The following is a 15,663-nucleotide window of genomic DNA, read 5'->3' on the forward strand; positions in this document are numbered from 1 at the left end:
ACTACCATTATAGTTCTGATTTCAGTCATTTCTAATTAAGAAGTATGTCCTTTTATTTTCCTATAGAGACCACATGAACGTGGTAGTGTTTTGATATCATCACCATCATCATCATCAAATTCCTGCCATGTACCCTCAAGGGGTGTACAGGATATGACAGTACTACATGAAAAAATTACATCATTACTAACTTCCTATCTACAATTTTCCTCCAAATCAGTCTGTTACTTGTCAAGACTCCAACATTATCAGATCTTATATTTCTATCGTCTAAGGCACTTTGTACCGTATCAATCCACCTATATCTTGGTCTTCCTCTGGGTCGTTTTCCTACCAACCTGGCAGAGAACACTTGTTTTGCTAATCTTTCCTCTCCCATTCTATTTAAGTGACCATACCACCTGAGATTAGCTCTGCTAACGCATTCCTGGATGCTAACAATGTCAAGTTTTTTCCTAATATCCTCGTTTTTAATATGATATTGCCATTGATGCCATCTGTTCACGCCTATAATCTTTCTCAAGACTCTCATATCTGTGGTCTCTAGTCTTTGGTCAAGTATTTTACTTCTGACCCAGCTCTCAGATCCATAAGTTAAAACTGGTTTGAACACTGTCTTGTATACAGCTAATTTAGTGTTCCGACTAATTTCTCTCTTATTCCATGTGAATTTATTCAATTGACTTCCCACCATACCAGCTTTGCTGATTCTGTTATCTATTTCTATATTTAATTTACCATCTTCAGTAAAAATCGTGCCTAAGTAGCTGAAATGTTTTACTTGTTCCACGGGTTCTCCATTCACAACACAGTTGACATTTTCAATGATTCTGCCTATTTTCATTGTCTTTGTCTTTTTATTGCTGACCTTCATACTATATCTATTACAACAGATATTCAATTTAGTCAGAGAATCTTGCAGACTTCTGGCGGATTTATTTAGAAGTATAACATCATCCGCATAAAGCAAAGAGCTGTGTGTGTGTGTGTGTGTGTGTGTGTGTGTGTGTGTGTGTGTGTGTGTGTGTGTGTGTGTGTGTGTGTGTGTGTGTGTGTGTGTGTGTGTGTGTGTGTGTGTGTGTGTGTGTGTGTGTGTGTGTGTGTGTGTGTGTGTGTGTGTGTGTGTGTGTGTGTGATCTTTGTTGATGCACAGAGAACAAATATACATGCAGTATATTTTAATTTTTGCTTATATAAAATGAAAGTCGGCTAATTTGAAAGAATGACGCAGCGGCAGAAGACAGGCAGTCCACTCGCCATCCCTGAGGCCATTTTACGAAATGTTTTTCTAACGCGTTAAAATGCGATCTGTTTGTACTCACTTTATAAACTGTATGTCACCTACAAGTACAAGAAGTTCGCCGACCTCCTTGTTTTTCGCTTTTAGGCAAATTATAGATCGAATTCAGTTATTAACGTAACGTGTCAGTAAAGAAAGGGCAAACGCCCGTGCGCGCTGCTTGATTAAAAACATGCGCAGTGACGTACACTTGCTGTGTATTTTAACTCGATTATCTCCCTGGGAGAAAACCTCCCTGCAGAAAAGTCGCCAAAAGATGATCTCTCTTTCTCATTATCTAAATGGTGTTTCTTTCTTAGCTATAACAGTAAGATACGAAATCATTTGCATTAGTTTCGTATTATCAATTCATGCGTGAATTTATGAAATATAAAACAATGTGAAATAAATACCCGTAGTTACTAAATTGAAACAAACGCAAATTTCTTTTATTTTTTAATTGATTAATAAGTTTAAAGAAACTGTCTCGATTATACGTACCTTCAGAGCGCCACCTACTTCATAGTTGTTAAAAAATGTTGAATATATTGCAATACTGTAGTCATTATTTATTAATAAAGCTACCAATTACAGGAAATTTGAAAGACTGATAATATTTAGGTTTATAACTAGTAGTTGGTCTCCTGATTGCCTCCGTTTTTGACTGTTAATTGGTGAAGAATATTCTGAAATGTGTACTAATTATACTATCACTGTTCAGTGTGGTTATATGTTTGTTTTTGAAGTTACACTTAATCATCATCGTGTTCCAGACCTAGTTTGAGATGGAACTTTACTGAATAAAAATTACTAATGAAACAATTATCTTTCTTTCGTTTATCTTTTAATAATAATAGTAATAATAAAGCTTCAAACGATGCTTATCTAAAATCGCACAAGCGTCTTCAAGCAATCGCTATGGGCTATTAGTCTGCTTGGATCTTGCACAGTATTTAACATAATCAGGTACAGAGGCCTACCTATGAGTAGGGTCTTTGTAAATCGTGGTGGTATGCACAAACTGTTGAGAATAAAACTAATTCTGTATCAGAATCGTCTTTCTATAGCCGAATTCCATATTGAACCCTTTAATTTCGAGTGCGGAGTGTACACTACTTGAGTCCCTACAGAACAAAGAGCGTGAAGGTCACATTACCCACAGTTTTCGGTCTGCCATCGAAGTGTTGAACGTTTGTTACCCACAGCGAACACTCGACCTGGATGTCTTCTTTCACCGGTGGACGGATGAACTGCACCATCACCAAAGGTGGGAGTTGGTCCCTATCTTCCTCAGAGGGAATGAACTGGATGGGAAATCCGTGAAATGGTGAATACACCATCTCCACGTCGTGACTGGCATTGCATTTGAAGTACACCAAATACAGGTCATCTGGACGGTTATCTGGCAGACCAACATTGTTCGAAGTATTGAACATTTGGGGAACCCAGCCGGGGACAACTTTTAGAATCAATGCTACGCACGGATTTCCAGAGGCATAGCCGAAGTTGTTCGCTGAAGAGCAGTTTTCGTTTATTCTTTCCACTGGAAAGTGACACAATTTCACGTCAGAGTTGGACATCAGGGAACTGCACTTGGCGGACGATCCGTTATTTTCGCTCTGTTCTCTGTAAGGTTTGAGAAGGCGATTGAGTTCACTGACTTGCTTCTGCCAGATACGTGTGTGATATCGAGGGACCACGACGGTCTGAGGCCGATTGGAATATACCTGAGGATGGGGCACAATAGAAATGCTCTCGAGGGGTTTCACGGTGATGCGTCTCGGAGATACGGTCTGCGACAAAATCACGGCGAAAATGACGATGGCTATCACTATTAGCGTACACACGGCAGACACACAAAGGGTGAACGTAACGATGCGTCGGCCAGAGCGATACCCAGACGCATCCTCAGAAGTCCTGTGGTGACACTTGCCTTGCTCGATGCACGCAGTCTCCTCCGTGTCGGATGCTACGGAAGAGATAACAGCCGGAGAGGTCATCGAACCGACCTCCGTTGGTCGTAATTTCACTTCCTCACTCTGGGTCATTTCCGCCAGTGAAGACTTCTTAGTCACACGTCGTAAACATCTGCAGAAAGGAAAAAAGAATCATCATTAGAAGTGTTCACACACACACACACACACACACACACACACACACACACACACACACACACACACACACACACACACACACACACACACAAAGAAGTTAATTGAAGTTTAAGAAAAGTAAAACTGCCTTTATTTGATATTTGCTGCAGGAATGGGGTGCACTGAAAGTAACACGATTATTACATGCTCAGGTTTCTCTTCGCTGTGTTATATTGAGCGGAATTCTGTTGTTAGGCATTGACCCGCATGGTATGACCGCGTGATAAGATGTAGCACACCCCGGGAATTACTTTGCGATAATGCCCGCATATTAATTAATAAAATTACCGCACTCACTTAATTGACAGCTCAACGGCATTAATTAATTTCGTGATCTCCCGAGGGGATTTTTTTTTTGCTTCCGCTACCGATCCACATCAAGGCGCTTCCCCAAATGACAAAACAAAACTAACGACGATCCCTGTTGCCACAACGTGTTCAAGAGACTATTCTTGGGCGAAGTTCGTTCGTTTCGTAGTTCATAATGATGAACTATGAAAAATAAGTAAAAAATTACGAAGTAGCTCGTGGCAGAAAATATCTCGCCCTAAATTAGAAAAACTTCATCCTGAAAAGTCTTTATCGGTAAAAACATACCGGTAACAAATGAGAACTTTATTTTATTTTCCTGGTACGATTATATTTCTTGATGGTTTGCAGGGCTTAGTTTGGACGTGACATAAAATGTCGCAATCTATGTTACCATTCTCTTTCAAATTCTATAAAATATATACGATTTTTCCCCATTCTTGAAGGATTAATAACCTATGTAGTGTCGAAATAGCATTTACTTCCAGAGCGTTAGGCTCCCCCGAAGAATGAGTTGCAGGTTCGATTCTAGTTGCCTACTACTTCAACTTTTTCTTCGATCAGTTCCCGAGTCAGTCCTCTGCAGAAGCAAGTAGGGGTTTCTCCCCGAAAACTCTAGTTTTTAATCCCACTTCTAGAAAATCGACCGTAGAACTCGCAGAAGTGTAAACAATAATACAAGCGTTCGAGTTTCTGGTTACTAAATTGCTTCAGTTGTTTGCCTGAGAACACACCAGCAATTTATGCACTAGAATATATATATATTGAGGTCCAAGATTAACCAACTTATGTTAAAAATGAATAAGAACGCCAATATGAGTAGATGCAGGCCTTGGCGGACGAATGGGTAGCGTATCCGCTTTCCAAGAAGGGGCTGCGAGTTCGAATCCAGGCTTAGGCGTAGGTGTTTGTGATTGTCCTCTTGTGCGGAAAGATCTACCTACCCCTTCACTCCCAAAATCCAGTTAAGTACGGGAGTGACCATACGGAGCCCAGTGACGCCATATTGTGAATAACTAACTATTTGAGCAGGTCGTTCGCCTTAAGGTACTGTAAGTACCACGCGGAATTTCCTTTTTTTGGTCATTTTTAAAGTACCAATTTGATCGATGCAAGATCTGATCTAATCTTAATATATTTGATCTTAATGAATTTATTATTCTTTCAAGTATAATCCTAATAGCTTGCTTATCGTACTTGGAAGTATGATACCTCTCCAAATAAATAATAAGTATGCTGGTTAGTGGTCATTCTTGAATAAGAATAATCATATTCTTGTATATCAGAGGACATAATATTTCTAAGGTCCTTTTTATATTGCTTTGATATCGCCGGTGGAATATTGTCAAAAGCTTTACTCTTTGTGTGTGTGTGTGGAGGGGGAGGATAAAGCCATCATATTTGGACATATAACCGTGTTCATAAATTGGGGTGAAACATGCTGACTTTTGACTGATGAATCGGGTTTGGTGGGATGAGGTTCCTTGCTTGGTTGTGTACTAGATCCAGTTTCTAGTGTGTGTGCCAACCTTAAAATCAGCATTTGAGGTCGAGAGTATTTCATGTAGGTTAGATTAGAAGAATGTAAATAGAGCAGGTCTGCCCAGAGAGGTAAATGATCGAACAATGCAGTCTGACTGGAAAATGAAAGACATTTTGAGGTATTTATGCTACTGGAACAAATGGTAATATACGGGTTATATAAAGGAGACGGTGAGGATTTTTGCGCACTCAGGTTAATTAAAGAAAGAGATAAAGAAATATTTTATTTTCATTTATATAATGCCTTAGGTCTGCCATTGCCCTGACCATGAATTCATGGTCAGAGTAAATAGCAGCTAATTGAATTCCTGCCATCATTGCCGAATGCCGCATTGTCACGATTTCCTGCCACTGGAACTAGGGACCCCCTGTACAAACTGAGAAACAGCTCAAGACAACGATGCTTCCTGCGCCAAACTCCACAGTGGCACAACACATTCGGGCAGGTCGTGTTCTCGTGGCATCTGCCAAACTCAAACTCGTCAGGCGGACTGCCTGATGGTGAAGCATGAGCCATCACTCCAGAGAACGCGTTTCCACTGCTTTCGAGTCCAATGGCTGCGAGATTTAAATTCCACACAACGCTTGTCGTTGTGCATGTTCTTCAGCTCCAGATGAACAGGTGAGGTGCGGGAGTTGCTTACAGAGGAATTTCGATACTACGCATCGAGTGGTTCAACCGAGGACAGGAGCTGTTTTCGCTTCAGCACTCAGAGATCCCGCTGTTCTATTTTATGTGGCCACCAAGTCGCGATTGTACTGTTGTTGATCCTAGAAGTTCACAGTAACATCACTTACAGTTGAATGGGGCAGTTGCAGCAGGGTAGAAATTTCCTGAACCGAGTCGTTTCAAAGATGACATCCTATGAGGTGCCACGTCGATAGTTAGAGCTTTAAAGTACAGTCCATTGTGCTGTTAATGTTTGTCTATGAAGATTGCAAGATGTCTGTTTTCTTTTATACCTGTATGAGCCATATTTACTACTAAGAGATGTCCGGATATTTTGGGTGAGACAGTGTAAAAAGAGGGCATTTTTCTTGTGGAGAGGACATCACAACGCATACTGTGGAAACAGTTTGGCTTCACTTATGTAACTACAAATGGTATATTAAGTTAGGGAGGAGTCTATCGCACTACTCTGAAACCTTTAGTCTCGACTCAGAATAAAGTAATTAAAATCTTAACTAGAAACAAATATAAGGATACTGCAATGTGTAATAAATACACCGTACTAAACATACTACCTCTTAGATATTTATACGTCCATGGGGTACTATTATTCATAAAAAACGACAACGAATACGTAAATATCAAACAAGATGCTTTCCTCAGTAGACTTAAGGGCCTAAAATATTTAGTTCCGAAAGCAAATAAAGAAGTAACACACAAACATTAGACTTATTTAGCGCCAAAATATTCAACACAAACAATAAGAAATGAAACTAACCCAAACAAATATAAAACTCTAATCAAAGAGTATTTATTTTCCCACAGAAATGAGGAAGCTCTGTTCCAAATAATTGTATAAATTATTGGTTTTTAGCATATTTGTATTCAAAGATCCAGTCTCATGTGTAAAACGTAAAATTTAAATGCATTTAACTGCTTTGTTTTATTTTGTTCCTAATTAATTATTATGCAACTTTCTCTATATGATGAAATTTTATCTGCGATTTTATTATGTAATTATATTATAATAATATGTAATATGTGTATCATATGAATGTACATATGAGTATATAATGAAAATGCATTATATACATCTTTGTAACTTTATGCAAATCGTAACCTGGATGAGCTGTTGCTCTTAGGTTACACATATGAGGTTATTCAACATATTGTACTATTATAGGAAGCTTACAATAAACTGTTAAAAAAAAAAAGTTGGAAGAAACATTACGTATTTGTTGTCAGTAATGATGCATGCAAATCGTTGACCAAAATACTAGATAATCCTCACCATCATCGAAACTTCTTGGATCTTTAATTGGCCATTCCCTTTCAAGTATAGTAAAGGCAGATTTCCTCTTGGAGCTAAGACTGTATCTTTATCAGTGTTTCCTTTTCTACAAAACGTTGTATGACCATCCAGTTGCAGTCCCATGTCCTTTGGCGATACCAAAAGAGATCGCCTGCGTGATATTTACTTCTCCTTTCCATTATTTGATTTCTGCTTTTGTTCTCCTAATCCAAATCCCTAAACTAATCACCTGTTTCACAGAGTAACTGTAGTGACTCTGTGCTGGAATGAGGATCTTCATCCATTCCAGATTCCTGGCCACTGTCCAAAGTATCCTCCATTTCTTCAATCGCAGAGCACCCCAAGATTTCCGCAGTGATTTTTAATGTGGTATTTTTTTTTTATTTAGCACCCACCCAGGAAAGGTTTGTGAAACCAAATACATTCTTACCGTAGGTGGGTTAAGGATTTTTTTCTATTTTTATAGATTTTATTTTTAGACATTTTCTTTATTTTTTAAATGATCTGGAAACACTGCTCTACAGACCAAACATGGAACTTTTCATGCCACTTCAGGCCTCCAGTAAGCGATAAAATTTATCTCGCACCCAAAGATAATAACAAACATCCATGCCCATAGCCAGATTCCAGCTCGCGACTTCTTGGTTGGCGAGCGGGTGTGCTCGACAAACCAGGCCGACGAATCCCATACGTAAGAAACTGTTCGTTTCAACGCATAATACGTTACTACGCGAAGTGGACAAAATTTAGGAATAAAACGAAATTCTTATAACACTGCATTTGAAGAATAACAGATTAAACTCTTTAGGAGAAATAGGCGGTTGATGCATTTCTATGTCGGATGCAAGCACACCACCTCGCTCATCGAAGTGACTTGGAAGCGTTTTCCAAGCGGAGTCCTCCCTAGAGAGGGGTTTCTGAATTTGGCCCACTCACAGAACTATGTGTGCGATACGTTTACATGTTTATATTTTTATGTTTCCACGAGGGGGATTCAGATTAAAAATAAATAATTAATTAATTCTCCAAGATTCGGTCACCCATTTAGGGAACGTAATTCATTTCACGATTCTAGTCATCCCTTTAATGAAATACAGTATACCCGAGTTCGAATCTCGTCCAGGCACCTTTATAAGGCTTTTTTCAAATACAGGCGGCGCAAGTTTTTTCCTTTTTTTTTTTTTTTTGTTTTGTTTTGCAGAGCGGATTTTGCCTGCAGGCAAATTCGCTCTGCAACACATGTGCAGTTAACACCCCATGGAAAAAAAAAAAAATTAACATCGAAAGCAATATACAATGATTGGTGAGATTATGGCCGCCTCCCACGATCAGTCATTTGACTCCACGATGAAGCGATACCGTGAGTGCATCAAAAGATCGAGCGGCTAACTTGTGCAGTCATTGACGGAATAATCTCCACTAGTAAGCCACCGAACTCTGCGCTTATTTCGGTGACGTTAATTATTGTGAAAGGGAAGCATTCGCCCCAATAGAACACCGCTTTCTATATTTATACAACGTCGTTGAATTTTGCTTTGCCGATACAAAACAGCGTGAACCTGTACGGCAGTCACAGCAGCCGTCTTTGCCAGCGATGTTCAGCGATTTAATTCTCGATAAGCCTCAAATAAGAGGATTGTAAACACACCGCTACTTGACATAAGGGGCGGACAGTCAGTCGCTTTCAGCTCATAGCATCGTAGTCGAGAGTGAGTATACGGCAAACATTAAATAAAACGACATCTGGTGCTCATTTGCCAAAACACGCTTTGTTGCGATTCGTGTTTCCGTAAAACGCGACCTTATATTTTCAATTCCATGATAAAACAGAAATGCGCGCGCACAACCGGGTGGAGACCGTCATCGATTAGTGAGTTGGGTCAGGTTGAATAGCACAATTCATGCGATCCATCTGCTTGTTTGCGTCCGTCATGAATAGAACGAACAGAATAGAGGACATTCATCATCATTATAACTGAATGAGAGTAGTTGATGGCGATATGTGGCGTTATAACAAATTTTGTTTATTCTTAATTCAGATTAAAATAGTCCACTCACACACCACACACACACACACACACACACACACACACACACACACACACACACACACACACAGCATTTCCATATAAAAACGGGATTATACTGTACTTCACATTGAAAACAAAAGTAAATCTTCAACCACAACTGAGTGTAACAGAACTAGCGAGTGGTTAGCGTATCCACTCTCCAGCCAAAACAACGGGCTGCGGGTTCGAATCCCGCCGTGGGCATGGATATTTGCAATTGTCTGTGGAAGTGGTGGTGGTGGTCGGCATTAGATGACGTTTGTGTAGTTGCAGTCCGTTGGTGGATTGGGACAGAGTTGTAGAGCAGGTACCCTCCCTCGATGAGTCTTTAGACTCCCAGGAGGTGTCAAATAATAAGAAATATTTTTAAAATGCATTTAAATGAATTAGCTGCAAATAATCCTCAACAAAGCTTGCTGATATGTTTAGATCAACATCCTCTGTCCAAAAAGAAACCGAACTTTTGATAGAAAATAAAACACAGGTCAATTATAATTATTCAAATCATTCATTTCAATCAATATACTCTCCCTCAGCTTCACTGCAGCGTTTGGCAGTCAATTAATTCGTTAAATGAGTTTTTTATATCGGTTTTTGTCGTGGTTACTGCCGCTTGAACATTTTCAACGGTGTCGTATCGCTTTCCTTTCATCGGCAAATGAAGTCGGGGGAAGAGAAAGAAGTCACAGAGTGCTAAATCAAGTGAATACGGCGAATGATCCAACACACAAACTTGGTTTTGGCTCAAAAACTGTCTCCCAATGTTCGAACAATGAGATGGTGCATTATCGTGCAAAAGTGGCCAGCTGCCTGCATCACGATATTCACGCCGTAGACGATGAATTCTTGCTATCAATCGCTTCAAAACTTAGTTCCGCCTGGCCAGACATTGACTGTCTGGCCAGGCGGAACGAATTCTTTGTGGATAATACCTTGGAATCGTAGAAACAAATCAGCATTGTCTTTACTTTTGATTTCTCCAAGCGACGTTTTTTTTTTGGTGCCCCTCTTCTGGTGGTCTCCACTCAGCACTTTGGCGCTTTGTTTCGGGCTCATTCTCAAAACACCACGTTTCGTCACCAGTAACGATCGTTTCAAGGAAGTCTGAATCCTTACGAGCGGTTTTTATGAGGTCCTTGGAGTGTTGATTTCGATACCTCTTTTCGTCGGCGGTCAACTTGTGGGAACAAATCGCGAATTCAATTTACGAAGGCCCAAACTCTCAGTCAAAATGTTGAGCACAGTTGATTTTGGAATCCCTAATTCATCTTCAATCAATCTCAAGGGAGATTTCGGGTTTTCTTTGATGAAATCACGCACTTTTTGGATGTTAACTTCGCTCAGTCCAGTTTTTGGACGGCCCGGCTTTTCGTCGTCCTCAATCAAGGCCGTATTCATGGGTGCGGGGCCCTGTGTGATTTTGGCACAGGGCCCCACAAAGCGCAAAAAAATTGAAAAAAGAAAATCAATTTTTTAAAATTATTATATAGAAATATATATGTTTATAATTTTACAACCAACTATTGTTGTTGTAATAAGCGAAATAAGAACGTAGCGCTAGAACGGTAGTATTTGAAACTATTCTAAGATATATAATAATATCGTACAACGCAGTGTTAAATAGGGAAAAGTGGATTTTAAAACAGATGTTTTTAATGATTTTAAGCAGTTTTTTTTTTTAGTTTAGTTTATGATGGCAATTTTTTTTATGACATTATTTGCAAAACATCCTAAAAAATATATTTTGTAAGCTCGTTTTAGGTTATCCGACATCAGAATTTTGTCCAATAGAAGTTTTCAATCTATATTAGATTTATTTATTTTCTAATATTATCATCTATTTCAGATATATTTTATTTATCAGGTAAGTAATTTTGTTTTAATTTATTAACTTATTTTATAATTAAATCTATCGTATTTAATTCTAGAGTATGACTAGTCGTGAGAGAGATTATTATGGAAGAAAATACCCAAGTGGGCACGAAAAACGAAAGCGAAAACAAGAAAATGAGGAACGTCAAAGAAATTCACTGTTTAAATTTATGAAGTTAAACTCATACATTTGTTGAGATATATCCGTTGATAACGGGAGTTCTGAAATAACTACAAACAGTTCTTCGGCTTCAACATTAATTAATAATGAGAGTTCTGAAATACTCAAAGGAAGCGGAGAACATGACGCGTTTGGTCAAACAACGAGTATTGAAGATCCTAAAACTGAGACACCAGAGGAAGGTGAACTATTTACTATTGATGATCCAGCAACATGGCCCAAAAATTCGTACTATGGTGGACCACGTAGTACAAATTGTACTACGTGGTCCACCGTCTCCTCCGACTGAAAATGATTTTCCAAAAGATGACAACAAGAGGTGTTTGTCCACAGCTCACTATGTTAGGACAATTGCAAACGGAGAGAAGCAAAACAGAAGATGGCTTGTATATTCAAAGTCTGCCAACTATTTTTTGTTTTTGTTGCAAATTATTTTCTTCTGATGATAAATTTTTATCTAATAATGGCTTTTCTGACTGGCGACATTAAGTGAAAGATTAAACTCACAAGAAAGAAATCCAGTGCACATGAAATGCATGTATTCATGGACACAAATGGAATGGAATTTAAAAAAATCACAACACAATTGATCAGGCAAATCAAAATGTCATAAAATTTGAAGCAGAACAGTTAAGAAATGTTTTAAGACGAATAGTAGCAGCAATTCTTTATTTATCCGAACATAATTTTGCTTTTAGGGGTAATTCTGATACTTTGTACACAGCCCATAAAGGTAATTTTTTTGGAATCATAGAATTAATTGCAGAATTTGATCCACTTTTAAAAGATCGTTTAATGCGATGTTCGGGAAAAAAAATTATAGTAAGAAACAAAATTCGTATCTATCACCCATTGTTCAAAATGAATTAATTATTGATAAAAAAATAAAATAAAAATCAGCTAACGCCTTTTTGTTCCCGTATAGGGAGTAGGCGAGGCCATTTTTTTTAAAGCCCTATCTAACTTTTTGGAGACTGAGTGGGCAGTTCACTCTCCACTGGTAGCCAATCAGAGATAGCTGGCCCAAGGCTATCACTAATTAATCGGCACGCAGTGAAGAAGGCAGCTAGCAAGTGCCGCCATCTGGTGGTCCCTAACACAATATATTTAATGTGTGAAAATAGTGTGGGTTCGACGGCCGATTTTCTTGAGTTTGCAGGACGAAAAACCCGAGTTTCCGGGAGTAAAAACCGCTATCCCGTGCCAGAGATCGACTAACTCTGGAACCGGTCGAGAAAAGGCTTAGAAAAAGTTCCTCTAGTCGGCGACTAGATTCGAACGCCTTTTGTCGTGCAGTCAAGCGCTGTAGAATGCAAACGCTACTTCTCCTGAGATACTTCCCAAATTCAACAAAAAATTGTAAATATGATACGACAGGCAAAGTAGTATTCAATAATTTTCGATTGTACTCCTGATGTTAGTCATCAGGAGAAAATTTCAGTAATTTTTAAATTTTTACATATATTTGAAGCAGATATTATTATTTGTCATCTCCAAGGAGTCCGAAGACTCATCGAGGGAGGGCATCCACTCCACAACTCACAATCTACTAACTGACCACAACTATCTATCGCTGACCACCACCACTAGTATTTCCACAGACAATCACAAACATCCATGCCCACGGCGGGATTCGAACCCGCAGTCTTTTGGCTGGGGAGAGGATACGCTAACAACTCAGCCAGCCAGGCTGGCAAGATATTGAAATTCGTGAACACTTTTTGACGTTTTTAATAACTAAGGACACTACTGGTAAAGGTATATATGAAAATAAATCACTTCTGAATAAATTAAATCTTAAATTGCCAGATTGTAGAGGGCAAGGGTATGATAACGGAGCGAATATGAAAGGAGTATATAAGGGAGTCCGTGCTTACATTTTAAATGTAAACAAAAAGGCATTTTATACTCCTTGCGCCTGTCATAATTTTAATTTTATTTTAGAAGATGTCGCAAAATCATCAATTATAGCAATAACTTTTTTTAATGTTATACAAAAAATATATACATTATTTGCTGCCTCAACTCACGTTGGGACATATTGAAGAAATTTGTTAAACAATTATGGGAATATAGAATAGAATCAGTTACAGCTGTACATTTACAAATTCCATAAATTTTAAATGTATTAAAAGAATTATTTAAAACTGCATCAGATAATACTATCAAAGCAGTAGTGGTTTCAATATATGAACAAACAGATTCATTTGAGTTTATACTAAGCCTTGTAATTTGGTATGAGCTTTTGTCAAAAGTTAATTTAGTAAGTCAAGTATTACAAAATGCAAAAATTCCCATGGACGTAGTAACTAAGCATATTAATGAGTTAGTGCAGTACTTTGAAGAGCAGAGAATATCAGGATTTGATAGCGGTTTTGAGATTGTTAAAGAAAACTGTCAAATCTATTAGAAATAGAAATTCAATTTAAAGAAAGTCGAGTACGTCGAAGAAAAGCATTTTTTGATTATGAAACGCCTGACGAATCACACATAGGTGATAAAGATAATTTTAGGATAAATTTCTTTTTTGTAATTTTAGATACTGCTCTACAATCTGTAAAAAAAAGATTTGAATTGTATGAAATTCACCAAAAATCAATTTGGTTTCTTTATGTTAGCCTACTGGCTTTGCGCTTCGCAACCATATACCTCGGGAAGGAGTGTCCTAGGTTCGATTCCCGTCGACGACGCGAGGAGCTTAAGGATCTCCTCAGCCATAGTCAAGTTAGCCGGTCTTGGGCGTGAGTGGCAGGGTTTTTTCCACCAGTTTATCTGAAATTTTTCAAACCGGTCCCGTGAACACACACGGATTACAGTCAGGAATACTTAAGACCGAGCCATGGGTCTGATTCGTCAGCTATACCGGTTCCGGAGCCCGGATAAAATTTGGGGAGACTGAGATGATGCCGTACCTCCCCGTAAAGGGGACTCACGGCCGTGTATCATCATACGAGTATTATTATTAATAAGAAAAATGACAGAAAACGAATTAGTATTTTGCTGCAAACAGCTGTATCAAAAATTAAATACAAATATTGAAGAATCTGAATTTTAAGATTAATTAATTATTTTTAGAAATATTGTTCCAGAAGATGCGCCGATTAATATTTTAAAATTCATAATTGCAAATAATTTGTCGGATATTTATCCAAATATTACTACGACATTTAAAATATTATTGACCAGTCCAGTTACGGTGGCATCAGCTGAAAGGTCATTTTCTAAATTAAAATGAATGAAAACCTATTTGCGATCTTCTTTGTCTCAAGAACGTTTGTCGTACCTGACAATAATATCTACAGAGCATGAAATTCCAAAAAAATTGAATTTTGATAGCGTTATAAATGCTTTTATTGATAAGCGCATTAGGTTAAATAAAATGTAATATATTAAGATTTCTTTTAAATCTTATAAGTTGTTATACATATATTTCATTCTTTATAGTAAACATGGATATTTTTTCCATATTTTTATATTATTATTTATATTATTAAATAAATCATTGTTCTGGCGTATTTATATGATAATGTGTACTTACATAATAAAACAATATATAATGTACATACAAACACATTTATTTTTTAACTAATTTTTTCCTTTTACTTAAATTGATGCTAAAGAGCATATTTGTTTATTTATGTGCATAAATATTTTTCATATTTGATTTAATTAATTAATTAAAAAGATATTCTTCCATTTAAAATTTCCATAAATGTTACTAACTTTCAGGGACCCCGCTTTTCCATTTCGCACAGGGCCTCGCAAAATGTAGAAACGGCTCTGTCCTCAAAGCGTCTCACGACCACTGTGAAATCGCTTAAACCACTCGTCAACTTGAGTACGAGATAAGCATTCATCACTGTATGCTTTTTGAAACATTTCATGCGTTTCGATAAAACTTTTACCAAGTTTAACACAAAAGTCAATCGCAGCTTTCTGTTTGAAACTCATTTTCTGAACCGTTCGTCAAAACACACTGTCACTCTTGGCACTATAACTCGGCTCTTCTAACGAAACAAATGTCATAAACAGTTGACACAACGCTAATGAAGATTGCCGCTTTCGACAACACAAAGATACAACAGGTGGCGCCACTAGTTTCTTCAATTTTCGAAAAGTTCGGTTTCTTTTTGGACAGAAGGTGTAAATAAATAAATCCCTTTAATACCATTCTGTTCCCTAGTTTGTTTGGAAACACGCGTAACAGTTCTGGTACGTGTGTCACGCGGATGACGAGATTGAGGAAAGAACTCTCGTGTTCCTAATGCTAACTAGG

General features: G+C 37.9%; 1 protein-coding gene across 1 annotated transcript in view; it reads right to left on the bottom strand.

The window, feature by feature from the left end:
• Positions 1-1,825: 1,825 nt before the first annotated feature.
• Positions 1,826-15,663, bottom strand: part of LOC150106163 (sodium/potassium-transporting ATPase subunit beta-like) — a 49,987-nt gene continuing 36,149 nt past the window's right edge. The window contains exon 2 of the mRNA XM_090394514.1: positions 1,826-3,367. Coding sequence (XP_090250640.1) covers positions 2,404-3,327 — 924 coding nt within the window. The 5' untranslated portion in view covers positions 3,328-3,367 and the 3' untranslated portion in view covers positions 1,826-2,403. The remainder of the gene's footprint in view (positions 3,368-15,663) is intronic.

Source organism: Typopeltis vanoorti, chromosome 6, assembly GCF_054136105.1.
Source record: "Typopeltis vanoorti isolate ZY-2024b chromosome 6, IOZ_Tvanoo_1.0, whole genome shotgun sequence".
In the NCBI taxonomy this organism is placed as follows: domain Eukaryota; kingdom Metazoa; phylum Arthropoda; class Arachnida; order Uropygi; family Thelyphonidae; genus Typopeltis; species Typopeltis vanoorti.